This window comes from Lepisma saccharinum, chromosome 21 (assembly GCF_977018435.1).
Source record: "Lepisma saccharinum chromosome 21, izLepSacc3.1, whole genome shotgun sequence".
Taxonomy (NCBI): domain Eukaryota; kingdom Metazoa; phylum Arthropoda; class Insecta; order Zygentoma; family Lepismatidae; genus Lepisma; species Lepisma saccharinum.
This window is the reverse complement of record NC_139249.1, coordinates 29,728,761-29,742,558: the sequence shown is the minus strand read 5'-3', so window position 1 is coordinate 29,742,558 and position 13,798 is coordinate 29,728,761. Positions and strand designations below refer to the sequence as shown.

Genomic DNA, 13,798 nt, shown 5'->3' with positions numbered 1-13,798 from the left:
TGAACACCTGGAAGGGGGCAAAGATAGCCACACCTCCCCTTTAGAAAACAAATGTCAACCCTAAAAGTATATATTTCACACTTATAATTTGATTTCAGTCATAGTAATTTACATTAATTATTATAATGGAGATGCAGGAATGCGAAAATTTCAAATTCAAGTGGTTTTGTGAGGGGGCAACACTATTATTTGGGTAATATGCCCCATGGAAAAATATCTTGCTTGTCCCTCCGTGGAAAAAATAAAAATCTGCAGATGTCCATGATTAGGGGGGCATTTGCCCCCCCACCCCTTCCCACGCCTATGGACTGGTGGCAACCCACAATCGTGAGGAAATTGGGGAGCTACATTGAGTAGCGTAACCTGATTTGTGAAATCTCCTATAAGGGCTGAGGGTTCGACATGCTGACCCCATGTCACACCATTACCGGTTGAAGAGCTCCACACCTCTAGGTAGTATTGTGGGAGGGAGACTAGCAGTAGGGAGATAGGCCAAGGCCCTTCCAGGGCTAGCCAGGGGTTATGTTATGTTAGAGGTAATTTTACTGTACAAGTTTAAAACAAATATTTTTTTTTAAAAGTAATCTGTAATCTGTAGTCTGGAATATAAAATGGGTCAGTAGCGCAGTTGTTCCCAAAGTGTGTGCCGTGGCACCCTGGCTTACAGGGGCGCTGCAAAATGTTCCAATATTTTCACTGAAATTACAGTGATTGTTATGAATATCAATATGTTTGTTCCAAATGTGCACTTATTTAATACTTTTTACATATAAAATGTGTTTGGACTTGAAATATGTTTATTTCTTAATTTAAGGCAAGCAACCTAACCACACTAACAGTGTTGGAAGCGTTAAATAGGCTACATTCTGATTTGGGCACTGCAGAAAATTATTGAAACACTTAGGACACCATGAAACGAAAAACCTTGGGAACCCCTGCTGTAGCATATTCTGAAAATTTGACCAGGTTTACTGCAACAATTCCTGTTTATTGAATAAAACACCAATGCAGGCATGCAAGTAAAACAAAAACAGAAGGCGACAACTTCTTAATTTTCCATCAATTTCTATTTATATGAAAAAAAGTTGGTTTATGTGCGGTATATAAGGTAAGATGGGAGAATACACCACTAGAATGGGTTAATTACAAATGTAATAATGTGTAGCTTGCAAGTATTAAAAAAAGTGGAATGCATATCCTATCCTGTGACTACACTTCGGTTCGTTTTATACTTGTTAAAATCAATGGATCAGTGGTTCAGGAATAAAACTTGATAGCCCACACTCCATTCAAAATTGAGTTAACATTAGATCCAGTTGCAGTACAATAGCGAATGAAGTTCCTTCAGTAGCTGCTGATAACAAGAAACTCACAGGAACATGTGGGCAACAAGCCACAATGTAATTGACGAATTTTCACCTGCATTTTTCTAGGTCTCATACTTTTCGAGTTTTACTCCCAAGCTGCTCGCTCATATATTAAAATCTAATACTGTAAGAGAACTTGATATGGCAACTTGATATTGAAATTGTCCCCCCTCTCTCCCCCATCCAAACACATCACCCTAGCTACATCCTTAATATGAACCCTACCTTTCAAGTATTGGGGGACTTGAGTCATCAATATTATTCAATATACATTTTTCTGGATTATTAGGGCGGGATATTCATCTACCATCCCCGTTTCCGATGTCCTTCAATTATTACATGACAACAATGGTCAAAATCTTACACTCTCTCTGTATACAGTGGAACATCGAATGTACGTTTTTCAGGGGACCAAGACGAAAAATCTTAAGATGCAGGAAAATGTAAAATTAAGGAAAATTTTATAACATTTTGCTATATTGGGACCATCAAGATTCAAATGTATAATGCAGGAAAAATGTAAAATCGGGTTTCCACTAGTCAAATACACAAAGGACAGAGGTCATCCAGGCACATGCATTAATTGTGGAAAAAGAACTACATTACTTTCTAATGCACTTGATTATGTATGCATCGTCATTCGCTTTACACTCAAGAAATGTAACACAAGCTTAGATGTGTGCTCTTGCATTCACTCCTCATTGTTCCCTTTAGGGTGCTTTCAAACCAAAGCTTTGCAACAATCTACATGTGTCAGTTGGAGGTAAATCCTCAGTAATCAATGCAACGTATCAACCTGAAGACGCACGACAAGTTGCACATGTTACATGTCACTTGTGTGTCATTCAGACTGAGCCATGTGCTTCATGTTGCGTAGGTCTATTATTTGCCCATGTGCGGTGAATGCTTGCTTATATACTGAAGGAGCTCATGTCCCTTGTCATTTCTGTGCAAAAACCCAGAATTGCTTGTCACCGGTTTCCTGTTGTGTGTTGCTTTGGTCTGAAAACTTCCTATAAGAACACCATGGACAGCAGAGAAGGAAAGGGCATTTCTCCAATTGCATTCCCTTCCAGTAGTAGCAGCATGATGCAACAGTAGATGGTAGTACTAGCATATCTTGAGAGTCAGTGTACAAAATTTCACACAGATGGGTAAACATCCTGACCATTTATGTCCATTTGTTTGGAGTTGTGTATGTGGTGTGTGGCAATTTGCGATGGATTGGGAAAGAAACAGCAAGTGTGCAAGGAGCTGTCAGGTTGCCTCCAACGATGGAACCTTTTTGTCCAGGGTCATTGCTTGTGGTGAGAGCTGGGTTTCATGATTATGACCCTGAGACAAAACAGCATTTCTCCCAATGGAAAAGTTCAAAATCACCAAGACGAAAGAGAAAAAAAGCGAGGCAAGTGAAAAGCAAAGTCAAGAGCATGCATATGATTTTCTGTGACACCAAAAGAACTGTGCACAAAGATTTTGTCCCAGGAGGCCAAACAGTCAATTTCACCTACAACTGTGACTTTTGCAACAGAATTGTGAAAATGTTCAAAGATGTCACCTCAAACTCTGGCAACAAAAAATCTGGCTTTTGCATCACAATACACCATCTCACACTTCCTTGTTCACTAGGGACTTCTTGATCAAAAGTAACATGACTGTCATCCCACATGCTGGACTTGCTCCTCCTCCTCCCTGTCTGTGACTTTCTTCTTGTCCTCTGACTGAATATCAAGATGACCAAAGCAGAAATGCAAATACACCCTTATAGAACACAATTTCCAGGATATATTTTCATATTGGCAGAATCCCTGAGACTGGTGTGTATGTGCAGAAGGGGACTTCTTCGAGCATGATGGTGGCAAATTGGCTCATGGTGATTTTCTGATCAGATGGTAGAACCAGTCCTCAAAATTTTGAATACCATGCCATAAACATGAGCAATAACACAAAATGAACCAGTTTTCGAGCAATAATAATAAAAAGGATGGCCAGGACAAAGTGACCCCCATCCCCCCACCCGTCCAACAAAAAATATTCTTTGCAAGTATTTGATGTTGCTTTAAAACTAACACCTTACAAAATCTGTAAGCAGTGCTTTGAAACACTTTCCACTTTACAGTCTTACCTTCTAAAGTTCCCTACAATACTTTTCCTGCATGATGGTCAAAGAGTTACAACAATTACAATCCATTCAATTCTTTCCACTACTTTCCTCAACATATTCAGCATGACTTTCTTTTTTTGTAGAGAATCTGATTTCTGGACATTGTTCACGAATTTAGTTGAGTTTATAAATTTTAATACAAACAAGAGCAAATTTTGAAAAATATTTGGACCTAAAAGGGATGAGGAGACGGGTGAGTGGAGAAGGTTACATAATTTAGAACTGCATAATTTGTATTCATATCCAGATATTATTAGGATAATTAAATCAAGAAGACTTAGGTGGGCAGGCTATGTGGTACAGTGGGATCCATGAGTATTACTGTGCAAATTGTCCATCACTGTGTTCGTGCACTTTATTTGACCCAATAAGAGCTTCAAGAATTAAAAGAAAACTTAAAACAAGCTGCAGGCAACTTCTGTACCAGCATACATAAAAATCCATCGCTTAAAAACACATAGGATGCAAGAGAAAAAAATAATGAAAATAGTCATGGCAATTTGCACGGTAATACTCATGGAACCCACTGTACAAATGGGAGAGGAAAGAAGAGTTTACAACATTCTTGTGGGGAAACCTGATGGTAAGAGACCTGTTGGAGGGATAATATTCAGATGGATCTAGAGGAAATCGGTAAGGATGGAAAAGATTGGATTGATCATGCCTGGGATAGGGACAGATGGAAGGCTTGTGTTGCTGCAGCCATGCAGAAGGTTAGAGAGTTAGTTAATGCTGATAAGGTTAGGTGACAAATTGAAATTCTGTAATTTTTACTGTAAAATCTAAGGACCAAGATGCAACTCCTATCCCCTATGTGTTTTGAACTTTAAAAAAATAATAAAATAAATAATGCAGTCAAATATACCGGGTGAGTTTTTTATCTTGACACAACGAAATATCTCGAAAAGTACGCATCTGATCAAAAAAAAGTTCTGAATGAAATTTGTTTGTCACGAAGGGGCTTATCCAATGATGCCAAACTCCACCCCCCACCCCAACTCCTGGGGGTGGGGCGAGGGGCAACTTTAAAATATAAAATCAAAATGGAACCCCCATTTTGTATTGCAGATTCGGATTCTCCAGACAAAAATACGTAGGTTTTGTCTGAAACTGTTTTTTTGGATTTGTGATAGCTGGCGCTGTAATCGCAAAAAATAAGATTTGGCGCAATTCTCGAGAAATACACTGTCCTCTTCGTCAGGCTTCGTGGCAGATTATGCCGTGTCTGTTTGACCAGGAAACAAGGTGTAATGGTTTGTAAGATAAAACAAGCACCCCGATGGTGAGAGGTGAGGGGACTCACCTTAAAAAAGCACCCCGATGGGAACAAAATACTGCTACGTCCACGTCGTTGTTCCTGGGTTATGCTAAATGCAGTTTCTTATAAAAATTCAACATGCCTCAAGTCATTTTGCGATTAAAAGTGCATTTTTTACCATTTCCGCAATCTTTCATTTTTGCGATTACAGCACCATCTATCACAAATCCACAAACAAGTTTAAGACAAAACCTACGTATTTTTGTCTGGAGAATCCGAATCTGCAATACAAAATGGGGGTTCCCATTTGAGATTTTAAAGTTGCCCCTCGCCCCACCCCCAGGAGGTGGGGTGGGGAGGTGGAGTTTGGCATCATTCGATGAGCCCCTTCGTGACGAACAAATTTTATTCAGAACTTTATTTTGATCAGATGCGTACTTTTCGAGATATTTCGTTGTGTCAAGCTAAAAAACTCACCCGGTATAGTAGAACCAGTATTATTTCTGGCCCCAATAGCACACAGTAGGGTCAGGGATATGCTAGTCTGACCTGCCATTCTTCTGTGGCATGTAGAAAAAACAAACTCTCTAAGGATCAGTCACATTGCACACTTCCTCCATAAATTAAAGGTGTGACAGTGTAGCTAGATGCAGTCGAAGTCAATGGTATGGAGGTCTAACGGTGCAAACGATGGTAGCAGAAAACAAACACACTCACTCACTCACTCTCCCATCCCCCTCCCTCCCCACATATTACTAAGACATGGGTAATAATAAAAATAAAAGACAGGTTCAATAAATTAATATAGGGTTTATGATTTCACACAAAATAAAAAGTGATATGTAAAAACTTGATTGGACTGACTAAATTAATATTAATGAATCACAAGACAATATAGATGCAGGTAAAAGCATATTTATTATGTAAAAAAAGGCATGAGTACAAAATAAATCCATCTTACAACAGGTTCATAAAAAAAAATATTCAATAACAAAAAAGTGTGTAAAAATAAATCAACAACAAAAGATTAACAAAATTGTTTATAAAAGCACAACTAAAGAGCACCAGGATTGTAATGATTATTTCTTTGTGACACAGAAATTACTGGGTAAGAAATTCTTAGGGTTACCAGATCACTTTAAGGGAATAGTAGGACATGCTGTACCAAAATGTAGGACAAATCATTCACAGTAAATAATACACATTACTAGAACGTGTTAGCAAATAACGTAAAACTGACACATTTATAATTAAAAGAAATGATTTCTTAAATACAAAATTCCCCAACTTGTAATCAATACTAAACAATACACTTCTTACTGCATGTGTTTTCAGTCTTACTTCTCAGAAGAGCCAATTTCTTTTGAAATTTCAGGTTTAGTCAAAATATACCTATGAGACTCTGAACATTCAAACTTTTTGAAATTATAATCAACCAGTACCAAACCTTTTACAGACTTTGTGAGAAATATATTTCTATTATCAGTCCAGTGTGCTGGCATTAATGAAAATACTCTCTCAACAATTGCATTATGCCTGGAATGGCAAACATATATTCAGCAATTAAGATAACTTGAAATAACATGAAAAATAATATCCTTAAAACAACTTTTGTAATGGTCCCAGAAATTTTAACACAACACACACTTTTCTTTCTTTTTGCAATGTCTAGTCAAAATAAATTTCACTACTGAGTTGGGACTGCAGTTTATAAACTTGTAATTTCTCTGTGTTCGACTGAAACACATATTTTCTTAATTCAAATTATGTGACGCTCAAAATGTAGGACATTTATGATTTTTTCCAAATTCCTCCCAGACGCTGGACATAAGGCTAAAATGTAGGACATGTCCTGGAAAGAGAGGACGTCTGGCAACCCTAGGAATTCTGATGTATTTGGTAAGAAAATGTATTAAGTTCGCTAAATTTGCTAAGTCCTGTACCTTCTTTGGCAAAAGGATTCAAAGCAAATTCTGATGGTAGGGATGAGCGGATACCACTTTCAAAGGATACTGATACCAATGCTGCTATAACCTCCGATATCGATACTTGAAAAATTGTAACAATTATATAAGTACTAGTTCAGAATAACTATAAATTTTAATGTATGCTTTCCAATGGAACTACAGGGGTCGGCTTAAGTCAGTTTATTGCTGCACCCTACGACGTGATGGACGGAGTTCAATGCACCTTCACGAACCCCTCCATTCTATGAAGCCCCTCCACTAGCAATGACCTATCTCGTCCTGTTTCTTGCTGAGTTAGGTGTTGGTGATTAACCCTTATCTTAAACAACACCTCTCGCACTAGCCTTATTGTACGGGAATTTTTAAATGAGCGCTTCAGGGAGTGGATAGGGAGAAGAGGTACCATGGAGTAGCCTGCAAAATCTCTGGACTTATCTTCATGTGGGGAATTCTGAAAGACAAAGTTTTGGCCTTTTGGCCATGAAGTCGCGAGTTTTGGAACACTTAAAGAACTCACAGAACTTAATTTTACACAAATAATCACACCACAATTGAGTAATAGCTCTGTAAATCAGTATTAAAAAGGTTTAATAAGTGCATCGAAAAAAATGGTGGCCATTTTGAGCAGTTGTTTTAACAGGTAACTTATATTTCTATGTAAATACAAACAGTAACATAGTTTGCATTTTCGGTAAACTGACTTATGCCAACCCCTGTATATCATACCTGAGTTTTGACTCAAAATATTCATAATCTTAAATACAAAATTAATTTCTCCCCAAAGTATTGTTGCAAGATTAATGAAAGTTATGCAGTTTGCATAATTTCAGGATATTTTGATTCCATAAAAATGACGCATGGTAATATTTTTGTTAACTCTGTGAGACACTCAGACTACAGAAAAGTAAAAGTATCAATGATAAAATTCTAACTGATACCGATATAATCAGTAACAGTCAATATTGATATATTGGTATTGGCTCAGCTCTAACTGATAATCTTACTTATTCTGGTTGTCAATAATGATACCAATACTTTTACATTCTGATAAACTTATCACGATTCTAATATCCTCCATCAGGGAGAAAGTATTTTAATTTCCTACTTTATGTTGGGCAATATGCGAGCTTTGACATTCCGTCATCTAAAAAGTTCTGCATTCACAAGGCTTCGAGTACAAGTAAAGAACATAGCCAACATTCTTCACCATTTTTCCCTCGGCCTTTGTAATGATGGTGAAGAAGAATTGACAAAGGGCTTGGTGCTTGTCGATCACTTTCCACATCTTTTCCACTTACTTTGAGAGGAATTTTTCAGCTATCCCCCTGCCTGCTTCATACAGACAGTACTTGTATACAGTTTATCACTTACGATTAAATTCAATTTATTTTTTATTATATTTATTTCCGTTTGGTTGTTGTCTAGTGCAACCAGTTCACATATCATTGTGGTCTCATATAAAGATAATCACAGTATAATCGTAGTGCATTAGTAATAATGAACTTTCAATTTTTTTTTAAAAAATTATCAAATTTTCTTGTGCATCAGACAAAAAAAAATCTTAAATATTAAATTACAACGTTTATGTAAATTTACGATATTAGTCTACAGTGCTTGTAGATTTATTTACTCAAGTTTGTTTCTAAGTCCACTTTATGATCAGATAGGCTGATCAGAACTGGATGTACAATTTACAGTGGAACCCAAAATACTGTACAATGTACCATCTCTGGGGAGAGATTCATTTATGGAAGAAATGTGCATTATGAAATGCTTGGCATTTAAAAGAGAAAAACATCCAGTTCTGTCACAATATTGTGCCTGCAGAATTATATAAACTTTGTAAAAGTTCATGATATCCAAATCAAATTTGAACTAATTCCTTCCAAGTTTCAAAGCAGAGCATATAGATGTTGGTGTTGCAGAAAACACTATTATACTACTTTGGAGTCTCTAAATTTTAAAATGTTACCACCTTCATGTGATAATGCCAAAATTGAGGAGGGAAACCGAACTTTAATTGGAAATAAAAAAAAACATAAGGTTTGTGTGGTATCTTATGTTGTAGGTTGCATCAAACCTATTTTTGCGGGACAGGATGCTTCTTGACAATGCAGCATATGTATTCCATTTTGGAACCTATGCATTCACACAGATAACAAACAATACATACTACTTACCCATTGTGCCGGTTACCCTGGTTGGAAGAAACTTGTTTGCGGTTATACTCTTTTTCACTGTTGTCATAGTCATTTTCGTCTTCGTAGTATTTACGATTAGAGTGTTTCTGTAGAAGTTGTCGGATAAGAAGCTCAGACTCTGCATTTGGAGCTAGCTCCTTGAGCAAATGTTCAACTGGCACAGTGCGGATTACCTGGTTTTCCTCGCAGTCACTACCACTAGAATCTACAGCTGCCTCGTCTGCCTGGAAATGGAAGAGAAATTAACCATCACGACAGATGCCACACCTAACATGAATTTTATTGCACTATTGACATGAGCAAATCTATTTCCGAGGTTATATAGAAGGAAAATATGGTGGCGAAGATGTTAAGATTTGCTAATGCTACTAAGTAAGGACCTTCAAGTGGTGTATGGTATCCACACTTGTACAGAGTCCGCAAGTGAATTGGGCAATTTGGCAAGTGTTTTCAATTTTTAGCATGAGAGAAGGAGGTGATACTGCCAGGTGGTGTGGCCTCGAATAGCATTCAGTTTGAAATGGTGTCATGGACTGGTGCACAGCATACATAACCCATGAAAGCATTTTATACAAATAATGATAGCTATGTTGCCCAACATGAATTTCGCAAAAAATTCAGGATTCATCAATGAAACAGTAAAGTGCTGCCAATTCACACCATAAAAATGTGGGTAAACAACTTTGAAGAGTCCGGCTCAACTCATATGAAAGGTGGTAGTGTTAAAACTGTTCTCACCCCACAGATGTGTTCACCATGAGTAGTGTTCACTTGTGTGTGCAGCCGATCGTGTGCGGAATAATGGAGGGCATCTTGAGGATGCTAAGGTATGTACTTCCTAATAAATGTAACTGTGTCATGACATCCAATACATTTCATTTTGCTTTAACATTTAAAAATCGCCCAATTCACTGGTGGACCCTGTATATAAATTAAACAGCAAATAAAGTTCTTCCACTCTATGTGGTTTATGTTACTGTACATTGTATGCATTGCACACAGTTACAAGTTTAACAAAAATATACACTTTTTACTTACAAAATGTGGATAAAAAGCATAAATTGACACAACTTTAAAATTTTGGAAATTATATTTTCAATAATGTGACCAGTTTTGAGATTTGGTCCAATATTTGGTAATAAATTTGATGAAAGTCAATTGTCCTTCACTTATTTTAGCAGCTATGGAGTAAAATGTGATAAAAGCATGAAACAGAAAAACGCAGGTGAAAGTTTGTCCATTATATTGTGGCTTATAGGTTACCCAGATGTTCCCGTGTGTCACTGCCTACTGAAGGAATTTCATTCACTATTGTACAGAAACTGGAGACTGCGCAGCAACTGCATCCAATGTTAACTCAATTTTGAATGGAGTGTGGGTTATCAAGTTTTACTCTCGAGCTGTTCATTTAATGTTCAGTAGTTAACGAGTATTGTATTTGCATGCTTAAAGCTGTTAAATGCTATTTTCATACTCGATGAGAGAAACAAAATTTACTTAATTAGATTGATTTGCTTTATTTTACTTCACTTTTTGTGCCACTTTTGTCTAATTTGTGAAGATGGGGATGAGTGATGATATGATGAAATTGATGAATGGACGCTCACAAACATCTGTGTCAAGGCCAGGATTTGAACCCAGGACCCCTGCCATCGTAGTCTGATGTGTCAACCACTCTGCCACGGGGGTAGCCTTAGTTAATTAGAATTCCAACACAAAATAACCAAAGAAAAATTTGCTTTAGATGAAAAAATTAAGTATAAAATACAGAAATCAGGTCATAATTTAGTGTTTTCATATTCTACCAGTTATTTAAAAAAAATGTTCCATAAGTTTTCAAAATTCCAAAAGGTGAGATATTTATATGAGAGGTTACATAATATAAACTTTATGACTAAAATTTTCCTATAACTTACAATTTTTTTTCTATAATGAGTTATGTAAAAGTAAATAACAACATAGAACAGTTATGCATTTCAGAATTGTAACTGCATGAAATGTAAAAAAGTAAAGAAATTAATTGGATGTTCTGGATAATCTCTTATGATGGATCGAGTAGAAAAGTCTCACCATATAATAATAATAATAATAAATAGGCAAATAAAATAATATTTATTATTACTTCTCCTACAGAGTTTTGTGTCAATAGCCTGACTAGTCCCAAAAAACAAAAATTTCTGGTGATGACCATGCCAATGAACACATACAATGCTCTCCCCTGCACTCAAAACCCAGGACTTTTAGAGGTAATGTTGGAGATCACCACCCAATATACCGGGCCATACATGTAATCTGATCTCAATAACAAAGTTCCTTTGCATTCCTTGTGGTGAATTTATTACAATCTCTCCTCTTAGAAGCTTGCTCTTTTAATCAAACTGATATCCATCCAGTTTATGTCAGAAATATTATTAAACAAAAAACAGAATTTAAATATACTGATTGTAACAAGAAAAAATTACTAATTATATTTTAAAAATAAGTATATTCCAACAATACTGCTTTGTATATTATATGATAGTTACTGGAAATATTTTATTAATGAATTCAGAAGTATTGAATATTTAATACACGTTGATTTAGATGCAGGCTCTTGCACTTATTCTTTGTGTTTAAAAAAAAATATTTCAGAGTTCAATATGAAGGAACATTACAACACATTAGAGTATTTTATAGGGATATAGCAGACGAAATTGCTACTCTACCAGTATTTGTTTATGTAGGCACATCGGTACATCAAATTTGTTAAAATGACAATAATTTTCCCAATCTCAATACATCCATAGATAGACTGCAAGTTAGTGCCAAAATCTGCCATTTTTGTTAAAATTTTGTGAATATAAAGGCAAAAAGTTTTGTAAAAGAGACATTTAATTATGCAGTTTCATTTTCTAAGGCGAAACCTATTGCGGTGACTTGGTTACATATTTTAATTAAAGAGGTAAATGAACCATTCATATTCCTCAACTTTATTTCAGGTCAGTAGAATTCCGGTATCAGTGTATCATAACGTTTTTGGAAAAAAATCATATTGATTTATTCGTAAAATTTTACTTTGTCAAAATTCATTACCTGTAGATATGGATTGCTCATGTAAGATGAGAATGGCTGCTTCATTCCATTAATGACCTTGCGAGTAGTTCCTTTTCCCTCATAACCATACTCAGATTTCATTACTGCAAAGAGAATTTTGAATTTTTGAATTTGAATTTAAAATTTTGGGTGCGTCAGCACTTAAGCTATTTTGCACCCATCACATTATACAGGGACCAGCCCCTTATCATTACAAATGACAACTCTAATGTTGTATAGCTAAAAATTTTAAAATCTTCTGACTTCTGTTAAAAGCCGAGGCTCCAAACGGGCACTCAGCACACACAAGAACAAAAACAGGAAAACACACACAAAATTAGACTGGCCAGAGTGCCAGTCGCCAGAGCCTCGTTAGTCTACAGTCCAGGGTGTACTATGTGGAAGTGAGGTTGACTATTGGGTGCACTGCGTGGAAAGAGCACCCCTTACACCCCTGCAAAGAGAACAAAACTGACGATGTTATTAAAGATTTTTTTATATGCAGTGTAATTTATAATTACCTCCATGGTTTCTGGAGTCGATAATAAATTAACCAAATTGGAAAAAGCAGAAAGAAGCATTAGATGTGGAAACTCATGAAGTTTTTGTTGAACATTACAGATGCTTGGTATGTCCTCACTTGCATATAAGGTAGATGTCAATGCCTTAATCTTAAGTTTTGTAACAGCTGTTGGTCAATGATAGCAACTGCAGCCACAATCCTTTGTTAAACTTCTAGTATGTCACATGGCACAGGGGGCACAAGATCCTTGATGTAACACCAGAGGACGAAATCACATGGGGTGAGGTCAGGCATGCTTCATTGCCATGAAAGAACAGTCCTTTTCAGAAGAGTGCTCAACCCAACAGTCTCTTGTGAGGGACCCAGCCAGCCTAGCAGCACACAAGCAAACAGTCCATGAGAATTTCCTGTACAGCTCACAAATTATGTCTGTAATAGTGTGTGTAGGGAGAGGATTTCACTCGAGTGTCAAATAGTTCACACAGATAATCTAGATTAGCAAATAATGCTCGAACAGGCAAAACAAGCAGTAGTACACGTATGACCGTAATTTTTCTATGGTAGTGAGCCCTCAAATATGGATCGTGAAGTAAAAGATGCAGAGAAATCACATAGTCATTATCTCCATGTTAAAATTTAGTTTAGTCCATTTTAACAATAGATATATGAAAATGAAATTGATGATTGTGGGCTGAAACTACCAAGGCAGCTATTTTACATTTATATACTCTGCCGGAGTATACTCATATTATGTAAGTAAACTATTTTTATTTTTTAAAAATACTTACCGTTTCCAAAAGTGAGTAATTCACACAAGTGCAAATATGAATATATATCAACAATTATTGCCACATTAATATATTTTATTGTATACGTTCGAGGGTGGAGACACAAATGAGTACAAGCAAGCAAAGTAGTCCAATGAAGTACTCTAGTTTGTAGGTTCAACTTTGTGGTACATTGCATAGAAACTTCACTTGACTCGATTTTGGCAAATTCCAACACATAAAACAATTTCCGTTCACCTATACACACCATAATTGCAAACTCTGCTGCTGCTAGTGGAGAATGCACCGTGCTGCATCTAATGATATGTTTCATTCCGCTCTGTTTTTCTTGGTTGTTTTTTTATTGATTCGAGAAATCCCAGAAGGAATTATGAATTACCCTGTATGTGTATAAATTATGGAGAAGTTGATACCAATGCATTGGCATCAGAGAACACCGGCTCAAATTTTACATCTGT

At 36.4% G+C, this 13,798-nt stretch overlaps 1 protein-coding gene across 5 annotated transcripts in view; it reads right to left on the bottom strand.

Moving 5' to 3' along the window:
- The window catches only part of LOC146004407 (uncharacterized), a 145,592-nt gene that overhangs the window by 100,561 nt on the left and 31,233 nt on the right, over positions 1-13,798 (bottom strand). For all 5 annotated transcript variants that reach the window (XR_014443927.1, XM_083143246.1, XM_083143245.1 and 2 more), the window contains exons 7-8: positions 12,030-12,133; positions 8,937-9,181 (exon numbers count right to left, since the gene is read on the bottom strand). Coding sequence is in view for 4 of the 5 variants with exons in the window: in XM_083143246.1 (XP_082999372.1) it covers positions 8,937-9,181; positions 12,030-12,133 (349 nt within the window). In the remaining variant the exon portion in view is untranslated. The remainder of the gene's footprint in view (positions 1-8,936; positions 9,182-12,029; positions 12,134-13,798) is intronic.